We start from the raw sequence: 27,985 nt of genomic DNA on the forward strand, positions 1-27,985 counted from the left end.
CAGTCCTAAGCCCTTTGCATCTCTGTCCATATGGTGTCCACATGACAAGAAAGCGAGGGAATTAGGGTTGACATTTCTGTTTCATCCCCCTTGTGTTTAGCATACTGGCAGTTGCTGCAGTATTTTCTTTTCCAAATATGTAGGAATATTTGCTCAGCCTCAAAAGTACCCTGCTAGACTCATGCTGCATGTCATACTCCATGTCTGCATTGACGCTGCATAAAATCATAGAAATGTAGGGGTGAAAGATGCACCAAATGTCATCTAGCCCAACCTTCTGCAATGCAGGAATCACAATAATGACTGTGGCCACCCAGCCTCTGCTTCAAAACCTCCAAGGAAGGAGAGTCCATAACCTCCCAAGGGAGTCCTTTCCACAGCTCTAACTGTTGGAAAGTTCTTCCTCAAGTTTAGTCAGAATCTCCTTTCTTGAATCTGTTGGTTCCAGTCCTACCCTCTAGAGCAGGAGAAACAAGCTTCCTCCATCCTCCATGTGACAGCCCTTAAGATATTTTAAGATGCCTCTCATATCCCTTCTCAGCCTCCTCTTCTCCAGGCTAAACCTGCTCCCTCACAAGGCTTGGTCTCCAGACCTTTGATCATCGTGGTGGCCCTTCTCTGTATCATCTTTCTCTCACTGCTCTTCCTTATTTTCCTTCTGTAAACTGTAGCATTGTAAGAAAAGGAATGATTTACAGTCAGAAAATAAGGAATGTTAAAACTCCAGTTAAAATTATATGGGGGGTGGGGAGGAATTCTGGGCTGGGTTGGGCTACAGAGTCCCTCTTGGGTCACTGGGCCAAGGGCAGTTGCATCCGGCGACCTCAGCGCTGACATCACAAATCACGGGTTCCACACCAGAAGGTTGTGTAGGGCCTCTGGGCTGGGGGAGGGAGGGGGTGTCGAGAAGAGGGACCCCACAGCTTGCGTGGTGACAGAGGAAAGAAGGCAGGACCACTTTGGAGTGCGATGAGAAGCCAAGCCTGACTTTGGTCTTTGCTTCTTGCTCTCAAATCTTGGCAGCATTATGGTCGAAAGCCAGAGAATCCCGGGGGTTGACCTCAGAGCCGCTGAGCCCCAAGTTGTTCGGATCATTGTGAAGACTCCGTGGCAGAAGGAAGAGTTTCTGGTCCACAGGGAGATGTTGGTCCGAGAATTCAAAGAACACGTCGCCAGGCACTTCTCCTCTTCTCCTGACCAAATTGTGCTGGTGTATGTCGGAAGGATCTTGAAAGACCACAAGACCCTTGGCCAGCATGGCATCCACCTAGACTACGACGCAACAGTCTACGTGGTTGTCCGGTCTCCCCGGGGGCGCCTGTCCCGACAGGCTTCCGCCAGCCCTACCAGCACTGCCCCAGATCAGAAGCCTCCTCGGGGAGACGCTTTTGCCAGCGATGGCCTCCGGGAGCTGACCGCCAGCCTGGGCCTCAACACAGCCAACTTTTCAGAGTTCCAGAGCCAGCTCATGTCCAACCCAGACATGATGGTGCAACTGCTGGAGAACCCCTTCATCCAGAGCAAGCTCTCCAGCCCTGACCTGATGAAGGAGCTGGTCACCAGCAACCCGCAGGTGCGGCAGGTGATGCAGAAAGCCCCTGAGATCAGCCACGTCTTCAGCTCCCCAGAAGGAATGAGGTTGGTGGTGGAACTGGCAAGGAACCCAGCGGTCGTGAAGGAGTTCATCAAATCGCCTCCCCAGGCCACCACTTGTCCTGGAAGCATCCCTGGTGGAGACAACAACAGTGTCCTTCAGGGTGCGTTCCCTGAAGCACAAAGAGGACTAGGGCAGAAGGCCACTCCAAAGCGGTGTGGGGCAAGCCCTTCGCCAGGATCCCTGGGGGGCCACCCACCCACCTTTGACCATGGAGAAAGGCTTGAACGGGCCCGGGAGAGGCTGCCTTCTCCCAGAACTTGGCCTCCAAAGCCTGGCGCCCAGAACCTAGCACCCAACGGCAACGATCAGAGCAACGGGGAAAGCGGCGCCTTCAGGGGAGAAACAGGACAACTCGCCTCGGCAGCGGTGAAGAACCTCCTCCACCAAATCATAAAGCATCTGATGCAGAACCTCGCATCTAGCAGCCCCTCCAGGAGCAGCCACACCCCGGAGGTGGTGGCCAAGATGGTCCGCAGGAACACCTCCGTGTCCAGGAGCCCCCGGGGGCAGGCGGCCCCGCAGGTCCCAGACCTCCTCCAGCAGATTCAAAACACAGACATCCTGTTGGCCAACTGGAGCCCCAAGGAGATCCAGGGGCTCGTAGAAATCCAGCAGAGGCTGCAGGCACTTGCCACAGATGAGCCGGGGACAGAGAGGCGAGGAAGATCCGAGCGGCCCGCGCGGAGGGCGCACTCCATCACTTCCCTCTGCGACATGGTGCCCCCCGTCTCGAGGGTGGGGCGCCAGGATGTCACTGCCCAGCAGATCTTGGAGACTCTGGTGGGCGCTGACTTCTTAGCTGGCGTGAAGACCGCCAGCCGCCTGCGGGGCTCGTCCGCGCAGCCATCTTCCAAGCAGAAGCGGACGTACAAACTCTGAGGCGGAAGAGGACGGAAGCTGAGCCGAGGCTGGACTCCTGCAGCTGCTGTGCCGATGCTGGAGCTCTGCAAAGGCGTGGATTGCATGGTTTGTGATTAAAAGGCTTTAAATCTTTCAAAAAGTCTCCTCTGTTGGCTCCTCTGTTGGTAGGCGTACCCTCCAAGCGCCCCGATTTCCCAGGGACAGTCATGGAATTACTACTACTACTACTAATAATAATTTATGTATACCCTGCCCAGCCACTGAGTTTCCCCAGCCACTCTGGGCGGCTCCCAATCGAGTGTTAAAAACAACACAGCATTAAATATTTAAAACTTCCCTGAACAGGGCTGCCTTCAGGTGTCTTCTAAAAGTAAAATAGTTGTTTATTGCTGTGACATCTGGTGGGAGGGCGTTCCACAGGGCAGGCGCCACCACCGAGAAGGCCCTCTGTCTGGTTCCCTGTAACCTCACTTCTCACAGTGAGGGAACCACCAGAAGGCCCTCAGAGCTGGATCTCAGTGTCTGGGTTGAACGATGGGGGTGGAGACACTCCTTCAGGTATACAGAAGCCACCCCAGCTTCTGATTGGATCCCAGAATGTCCCTATTCTCCCTGCCAGTGCTGCCACCACCCAGCTTGGGGTGAGCTGGCGTTTGCCCTGAGTGGTGGCGAGGGAGCATCCCGTTGTCTCTCCGTGGCCTCTCCTCCCTTGGGCAGCTCATGGCAGCTGCTGAAGAACGGGTGAGGATGAAGAGAGGCCACCACTGCCAAGGCCCCACCTGCATAATGCGCCAGCTCTGGGGTGCAGGCAGAGGACAGAGCCGCCCTGGGGGGGGGGTAAAGAAATAGGGACTGGAGCACAAGGAGTCTTGACTTTTTAAAAAAAAGTAAGAAAAGAAATGATTTGTGTGTCCGCATCTAATTTTTTTTATCTGTGTGTGTTTTTCTTTTTGTAAATCTACCAAAGAATAAAATTGGGATCAATGGGTTTTCTCAGGACGGTGGAGGGTGTCCTGCTTGTGGGGGGAAGGAATGCTTGCAAGCGTCCTCCAGATAGGAAATGCTTGGGGGGGTCACAAAAATGGGACATCAATGAGGATCATGGGGGGGCTGAGAAATGTCCCTATTTTCATCCAAGGAATGTTGGGGGACATGGTACGGCTGCCATTTGTTCTTGATTTTCTTGTTTCATCTTTTTGTAAAATGCTTTGAGGGTGGGTTTAAAAACAACAACAACAACAATCAAGCAGTGTACATTTTTAAAAAAATGAAATAAACCATTAAACCATAAGAACTTAAAAAGCACCTGCTGGGCCAGGCCAAAGAGGGGACCATCTAGTCCAGCAGCCTCTTCTCGGTGGCCAAAAAACCCCCCAGGGGGCAAAAGTGCTTCAGCTCTTAGGAGCTGGGAATCCCTATGGCTTCAAGGCTGCTCTGGAGATCAAGGTGGACACTTTGGGACAAAGGATTGAGATGGAGAAGGAAAGACAGCGAATTGACGTGATAGCCATCTTCAAATACAGTGGTACCTTTGGTTAAGAACCTAATTCTTTCTGGAGGTCTGTTCTTAACCTGAAACTGTTCTTAACCTGAGGTACCACTTTAGCTAATGGGGCCTCCTGCTGCTGCCGCGCCACCGGAGCACAATTTCTGTACTCACCCTGAAGCAAAGTTCTTAACCTGAGGTACTATTTCTGGGTTAGCAGAGTCTGTAACCTGAAGTGTCTGTAACCTGAAGCATCTGTAACCTGAGGTACCACTGTAGGCTGAAGGGCTTCCACATGGCGGGTGGAGCAAGCTTGAACCGATGGATTCAAATTACAACAAAGGAGGTTCTGAAGATACATCAGGAAGAACTTTCTGACAGTAAGAGCTGTTCAACAGTGAGACAGTCTCCCTTGGGAGGTGGTGGGCTCTCTTTCCTTGGAGGTTTTCAAGCAGAGGTTGGATGGCCATCTGTCATGGATGCTCTAATTGGGATTCCGGCATTGCAGAGGGTTGGATTTGATGACTCTAGGGGTCCCTCCCAACTCTGCAAGTTGAGTCTCTGATTCTCTGCAAATGGGGAGATATCCTGGTTCAAATCCACGGCTAGCTGTGAACCCCTCTGAGTCAGGGGTGGGGTTCTTGGGCCACAGAGTTTGCGTGTAGGGAAACATGCCCACTGAGAATGTCTAGGGGAATCCCAGACTCTCTTGAACCCAAGACGCAGGTGGGACTGGGACCTGACTACAAGGCAAGTACTTTACTGTGCAACAGAAGAAAAGATCGTTTAGCCTCCCAGAGCAAACTAAGGGTTATGCTCTCCTTGCCTTTTGAAAATTCCCCCTGACCCTGAGAAAAGTGGGTCCCAGGAGGTCCCTCCTCCTCCACCAGCACCAGCACCTGCCTCCAAATCCCCCTCAGGACTCCCAAGGAGACACGAGGCAGACCAAGTCCCTCAGCGCCTTGGACCCAGCCTCCTTCAAATACATGTCTCTGCTGCTGCTGGGGGGACCCAAATCCCATCTCTGAGCTTCTCTGCTTGCTGGGGCTAAAGGCAGGTGAGAACTTTGCACAGAGCCGTTTCTTGCTGCTGCCTTCCAAGGAGGAGCTGGGCAAAATATCCGGGGCAGGTGTGGTTCAAATCTGTTACACGGGGGTGCTGAAGGGGTTAGGAGGGGCAGCTCGGACTAGGAAGGACTTATCTGGCAGGGCCCTTGACATTGCTGCCCAGTGAAATTAGAGATCCAGAAAAGGCAGGTTTTAGGGAGGACTGGAAACTATTTGCAGAATGTTTAAAAAGCTATTGTAAACATATAAAGACACAAGTAGGATTTGAATAAGGAGCAGCAGGAAATGATGACTTTTGGAATAGTATGGTGACGACAGGGTGCAGAATAAGTTATCATATGCAGCAATATTAGAAAATACGGGGAACCACAGAAGGGAAGTCCAATGTCAGATGGAAATTATGGGGGAATTAAAGAGGTATATGCATTAAACTTGCAACCTATTGCTTGCAACCTGCCATTGCTGCCAGGTGGACCCTCTTCAAAGAAACACAGAAGTGTTTTCGTACACCTTTGTGTGTCTGCTGTGCCATTCCTGCTAAAGTCAGATTAACAGAAGACGAATGCCAGAGGGAGGGAGGGAAGGAAGGAAGGAGAGGTTTGACAGCTGAATGAGTTCTCTAGACGTGTGTATTATTTATTTATTTATTATTTGTTAGCACACACAAAGCTTCCTTGTTCAGGGTGGGCAGGAGAGGAGACCCCCCAGACAGACCCGCTACGCGGCTGCAGGGTTTCCACATTCTGGCTTAACTCTGTGTTGACTCTGCTGTCTTCGTAAATGCAGGAAGCACAATACAAAAGAATACCCAACTTTGTTTAAAAAATCTCCTATGAAAGAGAGTCCACCGAGGGCATCTGTTCTGCTCTCGAACAGCTCTTGGCCTCAGAAAATTATTTCTAATGCTTATCAGAATCTCCTTTCTTGTGGTTTGAATCCATCAGTTTGGGTCCTCCCCTTTGGAGCAGCAGAAGACATGCTTGCCTCATCTTCCTCAGGATTTGTTCCGGATCCCAGTAGATTTTCTTTCCTGTGAACTGTCTTCCATCCAGCGCCTGCTGGAGAGGGAACAGATTCCTGATTACATCCACCACAGCTACCAGGAAGCCCTTCCAAGGCCCCAGATGCTGCCAGCCAACCACAGCTCCATGCCCCCCACCACCTACATCTTGACTGGCATCCCAGGGATGGAGGCCTTTCACATCTGGATCTCCATCCCCTTCTGCCTGATGTACATTGTGGCTCTGGTGGGGAATAGCACTCTGTTGTTCATCATCTTCACAGAGCGCAGCCTCCACCAGCCCATGTACTTCTTCCTCTCCATGCTGGCTGTCACTGACTTGCTTCTGTCCACCTCCACTGCTCCCAAAATGCTGGCCATCTTCTGGTTCAAGGCCGGGGAGATCTCCTTCGAAGGTTGCCTAGCCCAAATGTTCTTCATCCACAGCATCTTCATTGCCGAGTCGGCCATCCTCATGGCCATGGCCTTCGACCGCTACATCGCCATCTGCGACCCGCTGCGCTACACCACCTTGCTGACCAATTCAGTCATCTGGAGAATTGGGCTGGCTGCCATGGTCCGAAGCTTCTGCGTGATTTTCCCGGTCATCTTCCTCGTCAAGCGCTTGACGTTCTGTCAACGCAACATCCTTCCCCACACGTACTGCGAGCACATGGGCATCGCCCGGCTGGCTTGCTCCGACATCACGGTCAACATCTGGTATGGCTTCATGGTGGCCATCTTGGCCATCGGTGTGGACACCTTGCTGATAGCAGCATCGTACGGTCTGATCTTGAGGGCTGTGTTTCGGCTCTCCTCCAAAGACGCTCGCCTGAAGGCACTCAGCACCTGCGGCTCCCACCTCTGCGTCATCCTCATGTTCTACACACCTGCATTCTTCTCCTTCTTTGCCCATCGCTTTGGCCACCACATCCCAGGCTATGTTCACATCCTACTGGCCAACTTGTATGTCCTCATCCCTCCCATGCTGAACCCCATTGTTTATGGGGTGAAGACCAAGGAGATCCTGCGGAGAGTCACCAGCTTGTTCCACCAATGTTTCAACAGACCAGTTACCTAAAAGCAGTTCCCCATTCACTGACAAGGAAAGTTGAAGGGATGGAGGGCGATCCCTAGAATGAAGGGAGCGAGGTTTCCATCTGATGTATTCATCTACATTTTTTAATATACCAAGAGTAACCATAGCAGTGCTGTGCTCAGCACCCTGAGCTAGGCTGTTGTTTTGCCAAATGCAGATGGTTCTTTTGATGAGATTCAGAAGCAATACAAACACAAGCGAGATTAAAGATTTTATTCTAAACAACAAGCATTATATACATTACCAAGGAAGCACTTTGATCTGCCACTGGGAAGCCATCAAGAAGTGGTGAAGGGACCCCAGGTGGACTCAGGTAGCACGAGCTTCTGAGAGCTATGCCCCCAAACCATTTGATTTTTAGATAGCTAACTTGTTAGCCTACGTGCCTTGCCCGACTAGCTAGCGCAGATGATTCCTTAGCTACCCACCTCTCCAATGTCTCACTTCAAAGAAGGAAGGTGCCCAACACTATTACTTCCTTCCACAAACCAGGGCATTAAAAGGCTATTCTCAGCCATCAAAGAGCAGAACAAGAGACAGAGAGGGGAGGTAAAGAGAGGCAGGAAGAGACGACCATGTCAGATCACTAAACTCCTCGAAATACAAATATCTTCCAGAAAAGATTGCCCCTACCGTCGTCTTCTGCATGTGCCTTCTGCAGAATGCATCAAGAATTGTACAGATGAGCTGCTAGGTGTGTGTGTGTGTGTGTGTGTGTGTGTGTTTTGGAAGACGCCTGTGCGTGAATTTGTTTTATGTGTGTAGATCAGTGCACGCTGACCAACGCACAGTCTTCACAGTAGGGCTCTTTTCCGATGGTATGAAGTAGTCACGACAAACCAGTAGATTCCTATCTGCTGCAGCCTTCATCCGCCTTCAAAGCCGTTGTAACATACCACTTGTTATCACCCACCTGTTCTGCCTTTGAGGACTTCTTGGATCATTCTTTGTCTAGCTCCTTCTCTTTGACCTTACCACCTTGGGTGACCCTGCTAGGAGTACGAGATTCCCGATGGCTTCGCTCACAAGGGTCATAGGAATATGCAAGCCCACTCACCACGACAAGGTGATGATCCAGCGAGTGCAGATGCCTGATGATCGTCTTCCAAAGCAGCTACTCTATTCCAAACTTAAAAGCATAAAGCGTAATGCTGGTGGTCAACAAAAGAAGTTTAAAGACTGCCTCAAGGCAAATCTAAAAAAAATGTAATATAAACACTGACAACTGGGAAACACGGGCCTGTGAGCGCTCCAGTTGGAGAACAGCCTTGACCAAAGGTGCCATGGACTTTGAAGACACTCAAACTCAGAATGCAAGGGAGAAATGTGCTAAGAGGAAGGCACGCTTGGCAAACCCTCACCGGGATCAACTCCCACCCAGAAACCAATGTCCCCCCTGTGGAAGGACATGTGGATTCAGAATTGGCCTCCACAGACACTTACAGACTCATTGTTAAAACCATGTTTTAACTTGGCTACGAGGGGCCGCCAAAGAAGAAAGAAGAGGAAGAGGAAGAAGAAGAAGAAGATGAAGAAGTGATGTGTGTGTGTGTGTGTGTGTGTTAGAGAGAGAGAGAGAGAGAGAGAGAGAGATGTAACATTTATTTTGTGCCAGTAATATGATATTTGGTGCAGTGCAGTGAGGAAGGTTTTGTCCAGAGGATGGAAAGGTAAGGATTGTTTAGGATGAGGGAACTCATGGAACCATAGAATTGTAGAGTTGGAAGGGACCACAAGCGTTGTCTATTCCAACCCCCTGCAATCTTTTCTGCGGCTTGTCAGGCACAGGAAACGGTTTGGAAAAGGAGAGAAGTGTATTCTGTTTATCTAGCTCACTATCCCTCCGTCTTTGGAATGTTATCACCACCCATTGCCGGGGGGGGGGGGGAATCAATAGAAATGCAATGTTCAAATTCTAACCCTAAAACAATCCACACCAAGCATGACCAATATAATGCTATCATAGAGCAGCATAAAATCACTATAAAGTATTCTATCATATTGGAACTGTGTGTGAAAAAATAGTAGAAATAATAATACAATGAGTCTACTCGGAAGTCAAATATATTTATTTTGTTTTGTTTTGTTTCCTTCTTTTTTTTTCCTTCCCCCCTTCCCCCCCTTTTCTTCTTCCTTTTCTCTTTTCTTTTTTTGTGCCTCCTTTTTTAGCCTTTCTCTTTTTGATTTGTTAAGAAAGAGATAAAGAGAAAAAAGTGTAATATGAAAACTTCAGTAAGTTAAAAGTGATGTTGTGTAATTTTTCTATTACTATTTGTATATTGTTAAAATCAGGTTAATTGTAATGAATTGATGTAACAATTACTGTGGTTTCCCCCCCTTTGTTATTGTTGAATTCTAAATAAAGTATTCTTCTTTTTTTAAAAAAAAGAAATCAGTATAAAAAGCTTTAAAATCCAAAGGGGAGAGTAAAAGAGGGCTGCTGTTTTTTAAGCTGAAATGCATGAAAAAAATGAGTTTCTGAAAAGCCTAGGAGGATAAAAGCTCCCCACCAGCCCCCAAAAAGATTCCAGCACATACACCAGGAGAGCCTAACTAAGTATTTTGTGACTTGAACCGCTGGACGGTGGAACAGACCATAGCTGTCAACTTTTCCCTTTTCTTGGAAGGAATCCTATTCGGAATAAGGGAATTTCCCTTAAAAAAAGGAAAAAGTTGACAGCTATGGAACAGACTCATTCAGAAGGCGGCAGACTCTCCTTCCTTAGAGGTCTATAAGCAGAGGTTGGGATGGCCATCTGTCAGAGATTCCTTAGCTGTGATTCCTGCATTGCAAGGGATCATAATAGAGGACCTTCGGGGATCCCTTCCAACTCTTCAATTCTAGGAAGTGGTAACTCTAGGTCCTGGCCTCGGGTGGCCTTGCCTCAGAGCAGCAGCCCTGTCCCTTCCAGAGGGGACCTGAGGGCTGCAATCCCTCCTGGAGGCTCCTTCTGCCAGCTACCAAGAGCTTTGCCAGTGGCGGCGACATCATTGCTGACATCACTGGCGATGTCACAGTGACCCCCCCCACTCCTTGATGTGCCTGCCGTGTGGAGAGCAGCTCCTTCGCTCAGGAGGAGGGAGGGAGGGAGGGAGGGGAGAGAAGAAGGTCCAGGGAGGGGGCTGTCACGCGCGCCATCAGGCTTGCCCCAGCGCCAGTGTATGGGGCAGCCAGCTACTCTCCTAAAGGACCACAACTGCAGTGGCTGTCTTAGCTCAGTCCTCCAGGTGACTTAAGCAGCGCCGTCCTTCCCCAGGCACCTTCTCTGCCTAGCAAGACGCCTCTGCCCCGCTTCTCCCATGCAAGCCCCTCTTCCTCCTCCTCTTCCTCCTCCGTGCATCATGGAAACCATGGACAAAGACCCGGAAGGGCCCCCAGAGGCCTGCCCCATCCTCACCTCCAACCCCAACTTCATCTGCATCACGGCAAAGTCCCCCAAGAGCAGCGCCCAGTTCCTGCTCCCAGAGCTCAGCACCATCCAGCAGTTCAAGGAGGAGCTTGCCAAGCACTTCTCCTGCGACACCAGCCAGCTGGTGCTGGTCTACTTTGGGAGGATCCTGAAGGACAAGGACACGCTCCGCCACTGCGGGATCACGGATGGGATGACTGTACACCTGGTGATCAGGACTCTCAAAAGGGACCTGGAAGACCCTCCTCAGTCTCCCTATGTTCCCGGGACCATGCCACCTGCCCTGACACCATCTGAGGGCAGCCTTCCCTCCCCGGCTTTTGGCTCGAGCCTGCGGGGCTCCTGGGGGTCCCCTGAGGCAGCCCCCTCCAGCTCCGAGTGGCAGCTGGTGCCCACCTCAGAGATGATTGTCGAGAAGGTCCGGCAGGTGATCCTGGCCAACCCAGAGATCCAGCAGCTGGCCCAGCAAGTCCCGGCCATCAGACACATACTCAACAATATGGACATCATGAGGGTGATCTTGGACAAGATGAGGGAGATTGTGGACCTGGCAAAGAACCCAGAGATGTTCCAGGACCTGAAGGCTCCGGACCAAGCCTTGATCAGCCTCCACGGCAGCATCCCTGGAGGGGACAACCCCCTGAGGCAGCTGAACAGTGAGCTACCAGAACCAGGGCTGAACGCCATCCAGGAGCTCTTCGCCTCCACCCTGGGGAGGAGCCATGGGTCCCAGCTGGAGAGCCTGGAGCGTGTGGGCTCTCTGCCCCTTTGCCACAGCTCCCACAGCACCCACAGCACCTGCAGCGAGGAGAGCAGTGCCTTCAGCAGCCTGGCTCCCCCTCCAGGGCAAAGCTCCTCCATGCCCAACCTGCCACCCACGTCCGGGGCTGGGGCGTTTGGCCTGGGCAGCCTCCCACCACCGGACGCCAGTGAGATCCCGAAGCTGATTGTCAACCTCTGCAACGCTTACACCAAGCGCATGATATACTCCCTCATGCAGAGCGCCCTGCGGGCCGCAGAAGGACCTCCGGTGGCCCAACAGGAGCAGGCGCAGCAGCAGGTCCTCCACTTCTCCCAGCAGATGCAGAGCCCAGAGATGGTGGCCGCCATGTCCAACCCCAAAGCCATCCAGGCCTGGGTGCAGATGGAACAAGGGCTCCAGGCGCTGATGGCCGAGGCGCCCGTGCTGGTTCCCTGGTTCATGCTGCGCTTGAGAGGCTACTCCACGGGGGTGAGCCCCTGGGTCAATGGCTACCCCTGCCCGGGGTCGGCCGCTTCTGAATAAGGCACCAAGACCACCCAACTCCTGGGCAAGCTTCAGATCTCCCAAGAATAAACTTGCTGCGCCACCACAAAGCCCAGACAGCACCCTTTGCCCACGGACAAGAGGAGGAGGCTTGGAGGGAAGGGGTATCCTTCTTGCTGAACAGTTGGGGGCCACCGGAGGCTGTTCTGACTGAGGGCAATGAAAGGGTCTCCTCTGGTAGGCTGGGGCTTCTGAAATGGGTTGACTTGAATGTCCACGCAATGTTATAAACAAAAGCCAACAGTCTCACTGCTCTCCTGCTTCTCTTTCTCAACAATGGTGGTGGCCATCTCCACTCTTGGTTGCTACAGGTCTGGGCTTTGGGGCAAAGTCACTGGGGGCCCCCAAAACCTCTGGTGGGACCAGGAGATGGGTTGGTGGGGGAGGGTGGGGCCCTGAGTCATATAATTGAAGAAACGTAGAGTTGGAAGCATCTGCATGGCGCTTCTGCAACAGAGCAACTGGACACCTTCATCTGCCCCAGCTGCAACAAATCATGTCTCTCCAGTATAATAATCAGTGCTTTTTTTCTGGGGGGATGCAGGGGTACACATATCCCTCAACATTTTGTGAATCTTTGTAACTTTGTCCATTTACTGTATTTATTTCCCCCATTTTGAACTATAAAATTGTAATTTTCTTGTCAGAGAGTACACCTAAACATAATAATAATAATAATAATAATAATAATAATAATAATAATAATAATAAATTATTTATTTATACCCCACCCATCTGGCTGGGCCTCCCCGGCCCCTCTGGGCGGCTTCCAACACAATATTAAAATAGAGTAATGCATCAAACATTAAAAGCTTCCCTAAACAGGGCTGCCTTCAGATGTCTTCTAAAAGTCTGGTAGTTGTTGTTCTCTTTGACATATGGTGGGAGGGCGTTCCACAGGGAGGGTGCCACTACCGAGAAGGCCCTCTGCCTGGTTCCCTGTAACTTGGCTTCTCACAATGAGGGAACCGCCAGAAGGCCCTCAGCGCTGGACCTCACTGTCCGGGTAGAACGATGGGGGTGGAGACGCTCCTTCAGGTATACTGGACTGAGCGGTAGACTCGTAATCTGGTGAACTGGGTTCACGTCTCCGCTCCTCCACATGCAGCTGCTGGGTGACCTTGGGCCAGTCACACTTCTCTGAAGTTTCTCAGCCTCACTCACCTCGCAGAGTGTTTGTGGTGGGGAGGAAGGGAAAGGAGATTGTGAGCCGCTTTGAGACTCCTTAAAGGTAAAGGTACCCCTGACCATTAGGTCCAGTCGCAGATGACTCAGGTTGCATGCTCATCTTGCTCTATAGGCCAAGAGAGCCAGCATTTGTCCACAGACAGCTTCCGGGTCATGTGGCGAACCAGAGCAGCGCACGGAAATGCCTTAGGGTAGTGATAAAGCGGGATATCAAATCCAAACTCCTCCTCCTCCTCCTCCCCCTCCTCCTCCTCCCCCTCCTCCTCCTCCTCCTCCTTCTTCATTTAATCCCCACAACAAGCCTATGAGGTAGGTTAGGCTGAGAGGCAGCGGCTCTCACCTCCCGGTGAAGTTCATGGCAGAGTGGGGGGATTTGAACCCTGCTCTCCCAGGTCCTAGACCAGCACTCTAACCACTGCACCACCCTGGTTCTCCTGAGAGGAGAAAGGGTTAAGCACACCCTCCCTCGCCATTGCACTCTCGGTCATGGCTGTGCCCCCGCTTGCCTACAATTTAGGAGTGAGGGAGCAAAGGAGGAAGGAGTGATATGGTCACAATGATATTTGGAAAGGGAAGAGTTGGGGTGACAGAGCCAATTCCTACAGAGGAGAGGCAGGCCATGAAGAGGGGAACACAGAGACCAATTTGGGAAATTACTATATAGGTCTTGACAGGCTGAAAAGCAATGCCATGGGCCATCCGTTCTTTGGGACATTGCATAGCTATCACACTTAACTTTAAAAGGTGGATCTTCTGAGCTCTAGAGGGGATGGGAGCCAAAAAGGGAAAACCTAAGAGGAGGATGTTTTGTTCCTGATGCTGTGCAGATGCCACAGAAAAAGCAAGCAAGCAAAGGGGTGGCTATGCTACAATAAATGTGCTGTCTGTGGAAGCAGCCTGGCTGGTTTATTTCAACGTGGTTCCCATCTTCCTTCTGGGCATCTAGCAAGAACCAGCTGTTCTGTGCTTCAGATGAAATTGGCTGCTGCCTAGACAACCTTATGCTAGAGCCAGGTCCACATTGGAGCCAAACCACCCACTCATGCTCACATCATCGCTTGTGGGTTTCCCTGTGTTCCAGGCCTGCTCTGCAAGGCTGCTGTGGAGAAGGTAAAGGTGCCCCTGACTGTTAGGTCCAGTCGTGGCTGACTCTGGGGTTGCGACGCTCATCTCGCTTTATTGGCTGAGGGAGCCGGCGTACAGCATCCGGGTCATGTGGCCAGCATGACTAAGCCGCCTCTGGCGAACCAGAACAGCGCATGGAAACGCTGTTTACCTTCCCGCTGGAGCGGTACCTATTTATCTACTTGCACTTTGACATGCTTTTGAACTTTTATTCTGTTTTTAAAGTTCTGTTGAAAGCTGCCCAGAGTGGCAGATGGGCGGGGTATGTATGTATGTATGTATGAATAAATAAATGCCTATCTTCTCCAGGACTTCTTGCGGACAGTTGGCTCCTGGTGCTACCCAACCCTGACACTTCCATTAGAACTGACTTCCAAACTATTGGGAGTCTTGACTTTTCCTAGGTGTAAATCCCACTGCTGTTGATCATGCAAGAGGCCAAAGCTTGCTGGATCAGGCCAAAGAGGGTTCATCTAGCTTGGTGTTCTGTTTTCACACTGGCCAACCCAATGCCCCCGCTGGGAAGCCCAAGGCGTGTGACTGGCCCAAGGTCACCCAGCAGCTGCATGTGGAGGAGCGGGGAAGCAAACCCGGTTCACCAGATTACGAGTCCACCGCTCTTAACCACTACACCACACTGGCTCTTCTTCCTAGAATTCAAAGAAAGAAGGGGATCCCTGAACGTGACATTGTGGTATCTCTGAAACCTCTTTGGGAAGGGTTGTTATTGAAAACTTGTGTGTAAATGTATTAAATCCTCAGCCACTTGGTGCCAATAGGGTGAGACTTTGGGGGCAGATATCCAGTGCCCCCTTCAACAGAACGAGGAGGAGGGAAGTGCAATTAGACAAACAAGATGAATTTTAACAGGGAGAAATGTAAAGTATTGCACTTGGGCAAAAAAAATGAGAGGCACAAATACAAGATGGGTGACACCTGGCTTGAGAGCAGTACATGTGAAAAGGATCTAGGAGTCTTGGTTGACCACAAACTTGACATGAGCCAACAGTGTGACGCGGCAGCTAAAAAAGCCAATGCAATTCTGGGCTGCATCAATAGGAGTATAGCACCTAGATCAAGGGAAGTAATAGTGCCACTGTATTCTGCTCTGGTCAGACCTCACCTGGAGTACTGTGTCCAGTTCTGGGCACCACAGTTCAAGAAGGACACGGACAAACTGGAACGTGTCCAGAGGAGGGCAACCAAAATGGTCAAAGGCCTGGAAACGATGCCTTATGAGGAATGGCTAAGGGAGCTGGGCATGTTTAGCCTGGAGAAGAGGAGGTTAAGGGGTGATATGATAGCCATGTTCAAATATATAAAAGGATGTCACATAGAGGAGGGAGCAAGGTTGTTTTCTGCTGCTCCAGAGAAGCGGACACGGAGCAATGGATCCAAACTACAAGAAAGAAGATTCCACCTAAACATTAGGAAGAACTTCCTGACAGTAAGAGCTGTTCGACAGTGGAATTTGCTGCCAAGGAGTGTGGTGGAGTCTCCTTCTTTGGAGGTCTTTAAGCAGAGGCTTGACAACCATATGTCAGGAGTGCTCTGATGGTGTTTCCTGCTTGGCAGGGGGTTGGACTCGATGGCCCTTGTGGTCTCTTCCAACTCTATGATTCTATGATTCTATGATTCTATGATTCTATGACCTGCACCAGCAGCTGGTACTTTGAGGAGGCTGAGGCAGACACGGACCGTCATTGTCCTCCCCGAGATTGACCTTTTGCTGCTGCCAGCCTCCTCTGGAGTAAAGACATGGGCGCCAGCTGCATGCCCTCCCCTCTGAACTGCATTTAAGCCAGGCTCCTTGCAGAGCAGCAAGGCCAGTACCAGAAACTTTATTGTTGGTTAATTTACATTTTCACTTTGTATTTGTGTCCTTAAGCCTAATGGGCTGGGGTTTTATTTTGTTTTAATTGAATTGAATTTATTCTGTGTTTGCTAAATAGTTGACTTTTGTTATTTTGAACTTACTGGCGTGTTCTGCATTTCGTACGTTTGTATTCCCAGTGTTCTCTATTTTGATGTTAGGGATGCTTTCTGTCAGCCCCTTTGGGCACAACACATTGTGGGAAAACGGCATGTAATAATAATAATAATAATAATAATAATAATAATAATAATAATAATAATAATTTATTTATACCCCGCCCTTCCCAGCCAAGACCGGGCTCAGGGTTCCTAACACAAATATAAAAACAATTGATTGAAATACAGCTTGAAAAACAAGATTAAAATACATTAAAACATTAAAATGCAGCCTCATTTCAGTGGAAACTCACTCAAAAACTTTTTGGGGGATAAAAACGTCAAGTCTTCACCAAGGCTAACTATCCAGACTGGTCCTACATGGGCCAGAAAAAAGCCAGGGAAGTCCCCAAATAGGAGTTCCAACACAGAGGAGAAAGGAAAAAAGAAAGAGGGGGACGGAATCAAATTGATTCCAAGCCAAAGGCCAGGCGGAATGGAAGTAAAAGCAAGCAATCCAACAAGCCTGGCAGAGGTTGCCTGGCCTAATAAGCAAATTCCCAAGAACAGAAGAGGAGTGCTGCTCTTCTCACAGTGTCCTCAAAGCACCCTGTTCTCACAGTGACCACTCAGAGCCCCATGGAAAACCTGCAAGGAAAACTCCAGCACAAGAAAAGCAATACTCTCCTCTTCTGTGGCTTCTAGCAACTGGGATCCAGAAAGATTGCTGCCTTCAAATGTGGAGGACAGAGCACAGCCATCTTGGATGGTCGCCATTGATAACCCTCAACTCCTCCACGAATTCATCTCATCCTCTTTTAAAGCCATCCAGGTTGATTGCCATCACTGCCTCCTGTGGCAATGAGTTCCACAGTTTAAATCTGTGCTGCTTTTATCTGTCCTGAATCTTCCAACATCCAGGTCATTAGATGTCATTGAATTTAGCAATGAAAGGAATGGCAAGACAAACTGTTAGGGTATATTGAACTGGCTAGATTAACAGAGCAATGAGAGATCACACTAGACAAGAGTTTCAAAAAGCATGGGGTGAATGCAGAGAATACTTCACAAAACAGTGCCCTAAAATACATACCTGGACTTGTTTCGATTAGTGTCTGCAGGAGACTTTGTGGATATTTAAGTTATAATTAGAAAAATCTTAATAATTATTCATAAAGGAAACAGCTTATAAGAAGTAAATAAGGAAGCCAGATACAGGATAAAGGAAGTCTTTTATTTGGTTGTTTGTATTGTTGTATGTTATGCTTAGGGACACGGGTGGCGCTGTGGTCTAAACCACTGAGCCTCTTGGGCTTACCGATCAGAAGGTTGGTGGTTCGAATCCCCGCAACGGGGTGAGCTCCTGTTGTTCGGTCCCTGCTCCTGCCAACCTAGCAATTCGAAAGCACATCAAAGTGCAAGTAGATAAACAGGTACCGCTCCGGCGGGAAGGTAAACGGCGTTTCCGTGTGCTGCTCTGATTCGCCAGAAGTGGCTTAGTTATGCTGGCCACATGACTTGGAAGCTGTCCGCGGACAAACACTGGCTCCCTCGGCCAGTAAAGCAAGATGAGTGCCGCAACCCCAGAGTCATCTGTGACTGGACTTAACAGTCAGGGGTCCCTTTACCTTTACCTTTATGTTATGCTTATTGTATGTTATGTTCACGTTTAATGAGGGTGGATTTCTCTATTGGGGGGTGGGGGGGTCTATGTTATGTTGTAAATAAAATTCCCAATAATTTTTTTTAAAAAGAAAAAATTTAGCAACGAAAGCACACTCCCCCCCCTGTCACTCCAGTTAAGTGCACCACTGCTCTCCCCTTTATTGGGGAGGGGGGCACCCATGGAGGCCTTGCCCACCAGGGCCTCCCCTCCCGGTTCTCTGTGAGGTCAGCGGTGACCTCACAGTCCAGGCAGCTTCACAGAGAGGCCATGTCTTCTGGCAGCAGCAGAGGGGAGAAGAGGAAAATGAAGGTGCCTGCCAGGTTGTGAGCAAGCGGAAAAGGAAGGCAACATCTCGCTGTTATGTGCGCTCTGGCCTTGGCTAGTGTTGAGACAAAGGGGGGCAGCAGCAGACCACTGGCCCCTTCCCACCTCTCGCGTCCTCTACGGGAACAAGTGGCGGCGGCAGCAGCAGCAGCAGCAGCGCCGCCACACCGGAAGGAAAAGAAGACGTCCCGCTTTCCTCCTTCTCCCTGAACCTCTGCTCCTCAGCAGCCATGTCCGAGAGCAAGAAGCCCCACGGGGCTGCCGCCGGCACCCGCGTCATCAAGGTGACCGTCAAGACCCTCAAGCGCAAGGAGCACTTTGAGGTGGCTGAGAGCACCCTGGTGCAGGACTTCAAAAAGCTCATCTCTGAGCGCTTCAAGATGCCCCTGGAGCAGCTGTCGCTGATCTTTGCCGGCGAGATCCTCAAGGACCAGGACACTCTGGCGCAGCACAAGATTGTCAGTGGGTCCAAGGTGCACCTCTTCATCAAGTCGCAGAGGAGGCTGTCGGGGAACCCTGTGCCCTCCCCAGGAAACACCGGCCCCACTGCCTTCCTGCCCGTGCCACCCACAAGCATGTTGCTCTCCAGCGAGGCCTCCTCGGAGCACAGCCTTGACCTGTCCGAGTGGAGCAACCAGCCGGAAGAGCTGATGGCTTCATGCCACAAGCTGGTTGCGCAGACCATGGAGAACCTCTTGCTGCAGATGGTCACTCTGAACCTGGATGCCTCCACCTTGAACAACAACCCGCTTCTCTTGGGCTTCCTCGTTGGCGTCACTGGCATGAACGTTCTGGGCCTGAGCTCCATGGACGTGTCTGACATTGTGGGCGAGGCCCACGAACAGGACATGACCCGGCAGGAGCTCATCAGCGAGGTGATGCAGCACCCTTTTGTGCAGAACCTCTTTGGTGACACCGAGCAGGTCAGGCAGATGATCATGTCCGTCCCGCAGATGCAGCAGCTGGCTGAGCAGAACCCTGAGATCAACCATATCCTCAACAACTCCGAGTTCCTGCGGGAGATGATCGACGTGGCCACCAGCCCGGCGGTGATGGACGAGATCATCAGGAACCACGACCGAGCCCTGAGCAACCTCGAAAGCATCCCAGGTGGGTACAGTGCCTTGCAGCAGCTCTACAACGACATAGAGGCCCCCATGCTGAACGCAGTCCAAGCCCAGTTCCAGGGCAACACGTTTGCCCCGTCAGAGAACAAGCCCCCTTCTGGGGGGATCAGCCCTCTGGCCCGGACAGAAAACAGAGAGCCCCTGCCAAATCCCTGGGCTCCTCAGTCCAACAACAGCGGTGGCGACAATTTCTGCAACAGTGACCTCAATGGTACCAGTAATGATGCTGGACAGGGCTACATCCTGCTTGCTTTAGGCCCGGGAGTCCGGCCTGAGCTGAGCAAGTCCGAAAGCATCCAGAACATGGTTCACCAACTCACAGAGAACCTGGAGTTCATGCAGAACATGTCCAATGCCCTCTCGAAACCCGATGGGCCTACCCAGTTATTCCTCAGCCACTGCAACTCCCCCGAGAGTAACGATTCTTCTCTGCCTCAAGGGTGGGTGCAGCAGCTCCCTGCAAAACTGGAGAGGTCAGAGGCCGCTGCACTGCTGACTAACCCCAGAGCGGTCCAGGCTCTCCTCCAGCTGCAGATGAGCCTGCTGACCCTGACAAGAGAAGTGCCCGATTTCCTCCAAGCCTTGACGGACCCAGACGTTGAGCCCGAGAGCATGGAAGACTCTGACGAGGGAGAGAGCCCGTCCTCGGAAGCAGGGAGCCTCATCTCGGCTGACGAAAGCCTGGAGTTAGAAAGCAGCGAATCCAAAGCAGAAGAAAGAAGACGGGGACGACGAAGAAGAAGAAGAAGAGGAGGAAGAGAGGAGGAGGAGGAGGAGGAAGACGAAGAAATGGATCAGCAAGCTCCAGTGGTCCTCTATCAGATGCAGCTGCAGCAGCTCCAGATGATGGGCTTCCAGAACCAGGAACTGAACCTGCAAGCTTTAATTGACACAGATGGAGATATTGGTGCAGCGGTTGAAAAGCTTACAAACTCTCGTGCATCCTAGCAACAGATTTACCTTTGCCTCTTGTAGGGTCACCTGACACACTAAAGTCAGCATGGTGGATATTACAATGGCCTTGCCTCAGTGTTCCTTTACTCAGGCTGGGTTTTCTTAGGGGTGAGGTGGCTCTGCTTATAAGAGTCAGGGAAGGAAGACCTTACATTAAAACCATCCTCAGCAGATGCCTGAAAGCCACCGAGGAAGTAGGTGTGTGTTGCGTCATCACCTTCGGGGCCCTTTCTGGCTCCTTGGGCCTTAGGGGGAACAGAGGAGTCCACCCTAGCTGGGTCCGCCCTAGCTGTCCAGAGAGCCCTTAGCCCCTCTTGGTCTCCTGCTGGCCTCCTGGAACTTCATTGACAATGCTGGAGGGATTTTTGGCAGAGGAGCTGCCTTGACTCAGGATGTCCTCCAGCACTTCAGGACTCCAACTGGGAAGCTGTTGTGCTGGTCTCAGCCAAAGCTCTGGAGCTGCTTCTAGCCTTCTCTTTCTCTCTCCTTCTGGTTGGCTTATATCTTTCTGTCACAGAGCATTAAGATACCCAGGACCAAGAGTTTCAGTGGGCCTAGTGGGCAAGGGCTTCAGTTCCTTTTGCCCACATCCCTTTGGGTGGCCGTGTGGGTGGGCACACAAAGCTGCTGAAGTGAGCAGCTTAGCTCCCTCAGAAGTCTTAGTTTGCTGGTGCCTTTTCCACGCTGCAAAACTTCCGGCTTGTGCAGACACTCTGCGGGGTCTCGGGACTGGGTGGGGAGCTCAACGCCAACCAGGGTCTGCACTTTGAACATCTTCCCATGAAAGGGGGGGGGTGAGCATATCCTGTGGGCAAGTCCCGCTCGGGTCAGCATCTCTGCACAGAAAGAAAAGCCCCCAACGATTCACAGGAAGGTGTCTGGGCCCCCATCTGGGCTCCTGTGATGCTCCATCAAAGGCAGAACCAGCAGACCCAAGCTATGCTTGAAAGAGGCTTTTGATAAACTGGAGTGGCCTTTCCTGGAAGCACCACTGCTTTCTCTTGCAGTAGATAATTCCTGGGTACTAGATTGGTCTTCTTAATCTGCTTTTTCGCTTTGGACTGTAGGCAACCATGTGGCGTCAATCCTCAAGTTGCACAACAGGTCAGAGCACACGTGAGTGTGCCACAGGCAGTAAAGTGGTGCTTATTTTCCACAGAAAAGGATGAGAAAAGGATGCTGGTCCAGATGAGCTATTGGCCTGATCCAACACAACTCTGCTTATGGGGAAGGTTTGTAGCTCAGTGGTAGAACATCTGCCCCAGCAGAGGGTCCAAGGTTCAGTGCCCGGCACCTTCAGGTTAGGCTTGGGAGAGACTCCTGTATGAAATCGGAGAGAGTCGCTGCCAGTCGGTGTACAGTGGTACCTCGGGTTAAGTACTTAATTCGTTCCAGAGGTCCATTCTTAACCTGAAACTGTTCTTAACCTGAAGCACCACTTTAGCTAATGGGACCTCCTGCTGCTGCTGCACCGCCGGAGCACGATTTCTGTTCTCATCCTGAAGCAAAGTTCTTAACCCGAGGTACTATTTCTGGGTTAGCGGAGTCTGTAACCTGAAGTGTATGTAACCTGAAGCATATGTAACCTGAGGTACCACTCTAGACAATAATGAGCTAGAGGGACCCACTGGTTTGGGTCAGTATAAAGTAACTTCCTATATCCCTGTGGATCAGGTCAATGGCCCATCTAGTCCAGCATCCTGTTCTCACAGTGGCCAGCCAGATACCTGCAAGAAACCCACAAACAGGAGTCGACCACAAGAGCCCTCTCCTTGCCTGGGGTTTCCAGCAACTGGCATCCAGGAGAACTGTTGCCTCCAACTCAGAGTTATTAACAGCCCTCTGCTCCATGAATTTGACTAATCCTCTTTAAAAGCAACTAGGTTGGTGCCCATCTCTGCCTCCTGTGGCAGCAAGCTCCATAGTTCAGCATGAAGAAGACCTTTATTTTGTCCTGAATCTCCCAGCATCCCACTTTAGCCAGTGTGGTGCAGTGGTTAAGAGTGGTGGACTCGTAATCTGGTGAACTGGGTTCGTGTCCCTCTCCTCCACCTGCAGCTGCTGGGTGACCTTGGGTTAGTCACACTTCTCTGAAGTCTCTCAGCCCCACTCACCTCACAGAGTGTTTGTTGTGGGGAAGGAAGGGAAAGGAGATTGTGAGCCGCTTTGAGACTCCTTCGGGTAGTGATAAAGTGGGATATCAAATCCAAACACTTCTTCTTTATTGGATGCCCATGTTTGCTATGTTAAGCAGCTATCCCTGATGCCTGCCAACTGCAGCCACTCCAGCGTCACAACCATTGCTCTGCAGTTCATCCTGGGCAATGGTGGGTCTCACACACATGCCTTGTGCGGTGCTCCTATCCCTGCTTGCCTGCAGGCAGCCCCTCCACCCCGAAACAGCTGATTCCCAGAAGCAGCAGCCCACATAACAAAGATACAAACATGGGGGGACAGACCCTGCAACAAGCCCAGGTGCCAATGTTGTCTCCATATCCACTTAATAAACACAAAAGATGTAACCAGCTGTACTTTTGAATTAATAAGGTATACTATTCATTGTATCAAATTGTAGATTTCAACGGAAGTTTCATAAAGTTCAACGAAAAAAGCAGAAGACCCAGTGGATCAGTTCATTCTCTAGTCAGTTCATGCATAAGGTCCATACATGTATAAGTGTCCATTCCACCTGTCTGTTCATAGAGTCCAATAATCCACATGAAGAGTTGTTACAGCTCCACAGAATCCTCTCATGGAGTCTAAGACAAGGATTTCTGGAATATTAGGCTTGTTTCACCATCTTAGGCTTCATCAGTAGAACAGGTTGATATGTAATATTATAGGATAGTGGATCTTATGCTATAAGTATGCTGTAATTACTATGCTATAAGATCCACTATCCTGTAATATTACATATGAGACTCTGTGAAAGGATTTTGTGGAACTGTAACAACTCTTCATGTGCCCATTCCATAATGATAATTTTAATATTTATACCCAACACATCTTACTGGTTTGCCCCAGCACTCTGGACAGCTTCCAACATATCTAAAAACATAATAAAACAGTAAGCATTAAAAAAAACCTTCCTTATTACAGGAGTGCCTTCAGACAGCTTGGAGGTCGCATAACTCCATACTGTCCAACATTTCTCCAACGAAAATAGGGGCATCCTAAGGAAAAGCAGGACATTCTGGGATCAAATCAGAAACCGGGGTGGCTTCTGTTAATCAGGGACATCCCTGGAAAATAGGACCACTTGGAGGGTCTGGGATCTGCAAAACTAAGCATTGTAACCAAATCAAATCAAGTCTGGGCAGGAGTTCATTAACAGATGGGGATAATTTCTACCTCCATCGCCTGCGCAAGTTAACAGCCGAACGCTGTGTTCACACAACAAAGTTTCCCAAGACTCCTCTCTCCCTGCTGCATTGGCCTGGCACCCCATTGGCCAATGTTCACCCTGATGAGTCCGTCAAGTCAAAGGGGCACCTGCCAACTGTCAGGAGCTCATCTTACACTCGAGTAGGACCCTGGTAGAGACACATGCCCGACTGGCATGTTCTCTCCCTCCTGGTCATTCATTCAGGAGCTTCAAAAACTTTCTTCTGCCCGAACATCACAGAGACTGATGCCAACAGACACAGGCACACTTAGGGATCCCCAGAGTCTTCACAGCTTGTGTAACAGACCTCAGCAACTCAGCATTTTGGCTAATCTACTTTATTTACATATAAACACACACAGAGCACTGCACCATGGCTCCCTCTCTCTCTAGCGTCATACAGCAAAGAGAAAAGAACAAAGGACAATAGTCCCACTTCACAGAACACAGTAACACAAACATCCTGTTTCCGTCACTTCCCACTCTGTGGAGTCAAAACATACATCGTCATGTGATAGACAAAAATCCCATGACTGCAATCATAGAGCAGGAATTCTAACACCAACACCCGCAAGCCATGCCTGACAACAGGGACTAAGGGTTGCCCACAACCCAACACAGCCACAGCTTCTCACCCGCCTAGACTGCATGCCAGTTAGCCAAATTGAAGGACCCCCCCTGCAACAGACGAACATTGCCCTTGCTGGCAGAGAATGTCTGTTGGGGGGTTTGCGTGGCAAGTCCCCTCCCCCATGTGAAATAAAGACACGGACACGTTAATTAAGGTTAATGGGCGTAAAAGGCCACAACTTTATTGATTAGAGAATTGAAGGTATTGGCCTTAGGCATTGGCACCTATCGACTACCCGGCATGGTGACCGGGAGGGGGGTTGCCCACAAGCCGTGGGGGTCCTGTTGAAGTACGCCAACTAGGATCCCACGGGTGTCACCGCTCGGGGGCGTGCCGGAGGCCCTTACCTTCCCAGGTTTCGGACAAGGCAACGCCCCCCGGAGTCCTCTAACAGACTACCCCTTCCATTGGGGGAAGGTGATGGCAGTTCCTTCCCCCCCGTCCATTTGCATAACAATTAACCCCTGCCAATGCCTAACCGCCAATACCAGGAAGTTGTGACGATTGCTACGAGGTAGGCGAAAAAACCAAAAGGCAAGAAGTGTGCCAACCTGGAAAAATTCCTACCAGGCCCCTTGCGGCGACCAACCGGAGTCCATAGCAAGGTCGTACCTGACTAAGCCTAAGGGCCTAAGGGTGGGTGGGATGGGAAAACCTCACAGCTGACGAAAGGAGGGGAAGAGGGAGATCCCGGGGCGTGCCTGGCCTTAAGTATGGCTTTGGCCACGCCCCCTTTGGCCCGCCGATTGGCGGGCCGATTGGGAGGCACACCCCGGGAATTCCCTGGGTCTCGCGGGGGCAAAGGGCCAGCCCCCGCGAGGGTGGGAGGGGGTTTTGCCCGCAACCCCCTCTCCTCCTGAGTCGGAAATGGCTTTGCGTGGCAAGTCCCCTCCCCCATGTGAAATAAAGACACGGACACGTTAATTAAGGTTAATGGGCGTAAAAGGCCACAACTTTATTGATTAGAGAATTGAAGGTATTGGCCTTAGGCATTGGCACCTATCGACTACCCGGCATGGTGACCGGGAGGGGGGTTGCCCACAAGCCGTGGGGGTCCTGTTGAAGTACGCCAACTAGGATCCCACGGGTGTCACCGCTCGGGGGCGTGCCGGAGGCCCTTACCTTCCCAGGTTTCGGACAAGGCAACGCCCCCCGGAGTCCTCTAACAGACTACCCCTTCCATTGGGGGAAGGTGATGGCAGTTCCTTCCCCCCCGTCCATTTGCATAACAATTAACCCCTGCCAATGCCTAACCGCCACTCGAGCAGCGCTCGCCGCCAACACCTTCAACCCTGTAACCAACTCCTAATCCCTGCCACTATGTCCCCCAACCACAAATCATTACCGGCATCAGACAGATGCACGCCATCCCATCTGTAGAGGGCATCGTTGCTGTACTGGATGCCTGGGTGCTCTATGATGCACCCCCCCAGGGCCGCCACTCTACGTTCCACTGCCCGCTCCAAGACCTTTCTTGCCTTATTGATCCCCACCGGGCTCACACAATCCCTCCATGTCCTCCTCTCAAGCAACGAGGACCACAAGATAGTCATTTTCGGGTAAACCGCCATCAGCTCCGCAAAATCATCAAAAATATTCCATCTTAGGTCAATAGCTTTGCGGTACGCCAGGTCATTTTCCCCCAATTGTACCACCAAGGCATCGGGTGGCCCCTGAGCGGCAGCTCTTGTCATCACTGCTAGCTTGAATTCACTCCAACGCATCCCTCTACGCGCTATCCAAACCAGTTCCACGTTTTCAGGGAGGTTCAAATTCTGCCCCAGCCCGGAGTCTATGGCCCGCATCCTGGCCCAATGCACTATGCTGTGGCCCACCAACCAGACGCGTACTTTCCTACGTCCTGTAAGGCAATAGATAGAAAAGACCAAGGTCAGGCACACCCATGCTAGTCAGAGATTCTTCCTGACGTAAACTCTGTACGCATCCGATTTCCACCTCCCCAGATCTTTTATCCTTTCGGTGGAGAGCCCTAGGTGCACCGCAGTGGTGGCCGCCCCAATTCGAAAGGAGTGAGCCGCGAATTCGGTCGCGGGCAGTCCGCACGCCGATAATGCCATGCGCATCACACGGGTGAATTGGTGTCTGGCCAAGAGGGATCCATCCGCATGTACCAGAAGGGGGCCAGGGCCATTGGGTCTTAAATATAGGAAGCGCCTCAAGTCCCTAACCGGACAGGGACCCTTGCCCTGTGCCGCTGGTAATCGAAGTAGGGCCCCCTTTCCCTGTTGGTCAGTCTTGGAGCTGCGGACCCGAACAAAGAGGTCAGACTCGGAGAGGGTTATATCACCTAACATAATGCCCCTTTGGGAATGGGCGTCACCCCCCTCGCAGACTACCTCACCGACTCGTAAGGCGCCAAAGAAGGCGATGGAGTAAGCGGCCGAGAATAAGCGAGCTTCATATTTTGACCAGCATATGGCTCGCAAAGTTTTGTGAATCCGGGTCAGGATATCATAAGTTATGGGCCTCCTCTTATCTGATCCGGGAGGTTGCTGCCTACGCCAACCTTCCAAAGACTTGCGCACGATAAATGCAGCGCAAGGGTCGGTGGCGAAAAAGGCTTTACAAAAATAAGATAATCCTGCAGATTGAATGTTAAGCGTCTTTGGTGCCCTGCCAAGCTGTTTCAGGTGAGCTAAGTAACGGAGAACCTCCTTCGTTGTGGGAATGGAATGCTGCCTTGTGCTGGCTATACCCCTCCTAAACTTTAAAAAATCGGCCCAAGCCTTTTTATATGATCTCATTGTGGAAGGGGCCACGGCTCCGAATACTCCCTTGATCACTTCGCGTTCCCAAGACTCCAGAGATGCTCCGGGAAAGGCATTGATGATGGCTCCGCGTCCGGCGCTAATGAGCGGAAGCGCTCCATCTGAAAGCGAGACAGAGCGTCAGCGATGTCATTATTAACGCCAGGCACGAATTTGGCCGAGAAATATATATTCCGTTCCAGACACAGGAGGACAAAGGATCTTAGAAGGTTTCCTACCCTGGTGGAGCGCGCGGACTGTCTGGCCAGAACCCCAACTACTGCCTGGTTATCCGTATTGAAACAAACCCTATGGTTGCGAAACTGCTCTTCCCAAAGGTGTACTGCCACTACAATAGGGAAAAACTCCAGGAAAGTGAGGTCCCGGGTGATGGGCTGGCCCTGCCATTCAGCCGGCCACTTCTGTGCACACCACTGGCCCCTAAAATATACCCCAAAACCCAAAGACCCCGCAGCATCAGACTGGACCTGGAAGTCTGTCTCGAGCGCCATGGAATCTTGCCATAAGGATATCCCGTTGTATTTGTCAAGGAATCGAAGCCAGACACCCAAATCCGCCTTAACTTCTTTGGAGAGACGAACCCTGTGCTGGGGTGCTCTGAGTCCCGCTGCCAATCTGGCCAAGCGGCCACAGAAAGGGCGGCCTGGTGCTACCACCCTACAAGCGAAGTTTAAGTGACCCAGAAGGGACTGAATTTGCCTCAGGGTAATCTTCCTTAGTGGCAGTAATTGTTCGATCAAAGCCTTAAGGGCAGCCAGTTTTTCCTTGGGCAACCTAGATGTTTGGGCCACTGTGTCTAACTCGATGCCCAGGTAGACTAAAGTAGTTGCTGGACCTTCCGTTTTTTCGGCGGCCAGGGGCACCCCCAGTTCCCCAGCCAAGGTAGTGAAAGCCTCCAAGAGGGCAGAGCACCGTTGGGCACTATTTGCCACCAAAATA

General features: G+C 51.1%; 4 protein-coding genes across 4 annotated transcripts; all 4 read left to right on the forward strand.

Moving 5' to 3' along the window:
• Positions 1–858: 858 nt before the first annotated feature.
• LOC310760791 (ubiquilin-2-like) lies at positions 859–2,657 on the forward strand. Its single transcript, XM_083609954.1, has one exon. It carries the CDS (start codon positions 1,028–1,030, stop codon positions 2,534–2,536), a length of 1,509 nt encoding a protein of 502 aa, XP_083466080.1. The 5' UTR covers positions 859–1,027; the 3' UTR covers positions 2,537–2,657.
• Positions 2,658–6,195: 3,538 nt separating this feature from the next.
• On the forward strand, positions 6,196–7,152 carry LOC310761885 (olfactory receptor 52B2-like; the record flags this gene model as incomplete). The annotated part of the gene is made up of 1 exon (XM_083612084.1): positions 6,196–7,152. The coding sequence occupies one exon, from the start codon at positions 6,196–6,198 to the stop codon at positions 7,150–7,152; it is 957 nt and encodes a 318-aa protein (XP_083468210.1).
• A 3,092-nt stretch (positions 7,153–10,244) lies between these two features.
• On the forward strand, positions 10,245–12,132 carry LOC310760811 (ubiquilin-1-like). Its single transcript, XM_083609989.1, has one exon. It carries the CDS (start codon positions 10,471–10,473, stop codon positions 11,863–11,865), a length of 1,395 nt encoding a protein of 464 aa, XP_083466115.1. The 5' UTR covers positions 10,245–10,470; the 3' UTR covers positions 11,866–12,132.
• A 5,941-nt stretch (positions 12,133–18,073) lies between these two features.
• On the forward strand, positions 18,074–20,303 carry LOC310760765 (ubiquilin-1-like). Its single transcript, XM_083609917.1, has one exon. The coding sequence runs from the start codon at positions 18,391–18,393 to the stop codon at positions 20,233–20,235; it is 1,845 nt and encodes a 614-aa protein (XP_083466043.1). The 5' UTR covers positions 18,074–18,390; the 3' UTR covers positions 20,236–20,303.
• Positions 20,304–27,985: the final 7,682 nt, after the last annotated feature.

Source organism: Podarcis filfolensis (genome assembly GCF_964270895.1).
Source record: "Podarcis filfolensis genome assembly, chromosome: 4".
NCBI lineage: Eukaryota > Metazoa > Chordata > Lepidosauria > Squamata > Lacertidae > Podarcis > Podarcis filfolensis.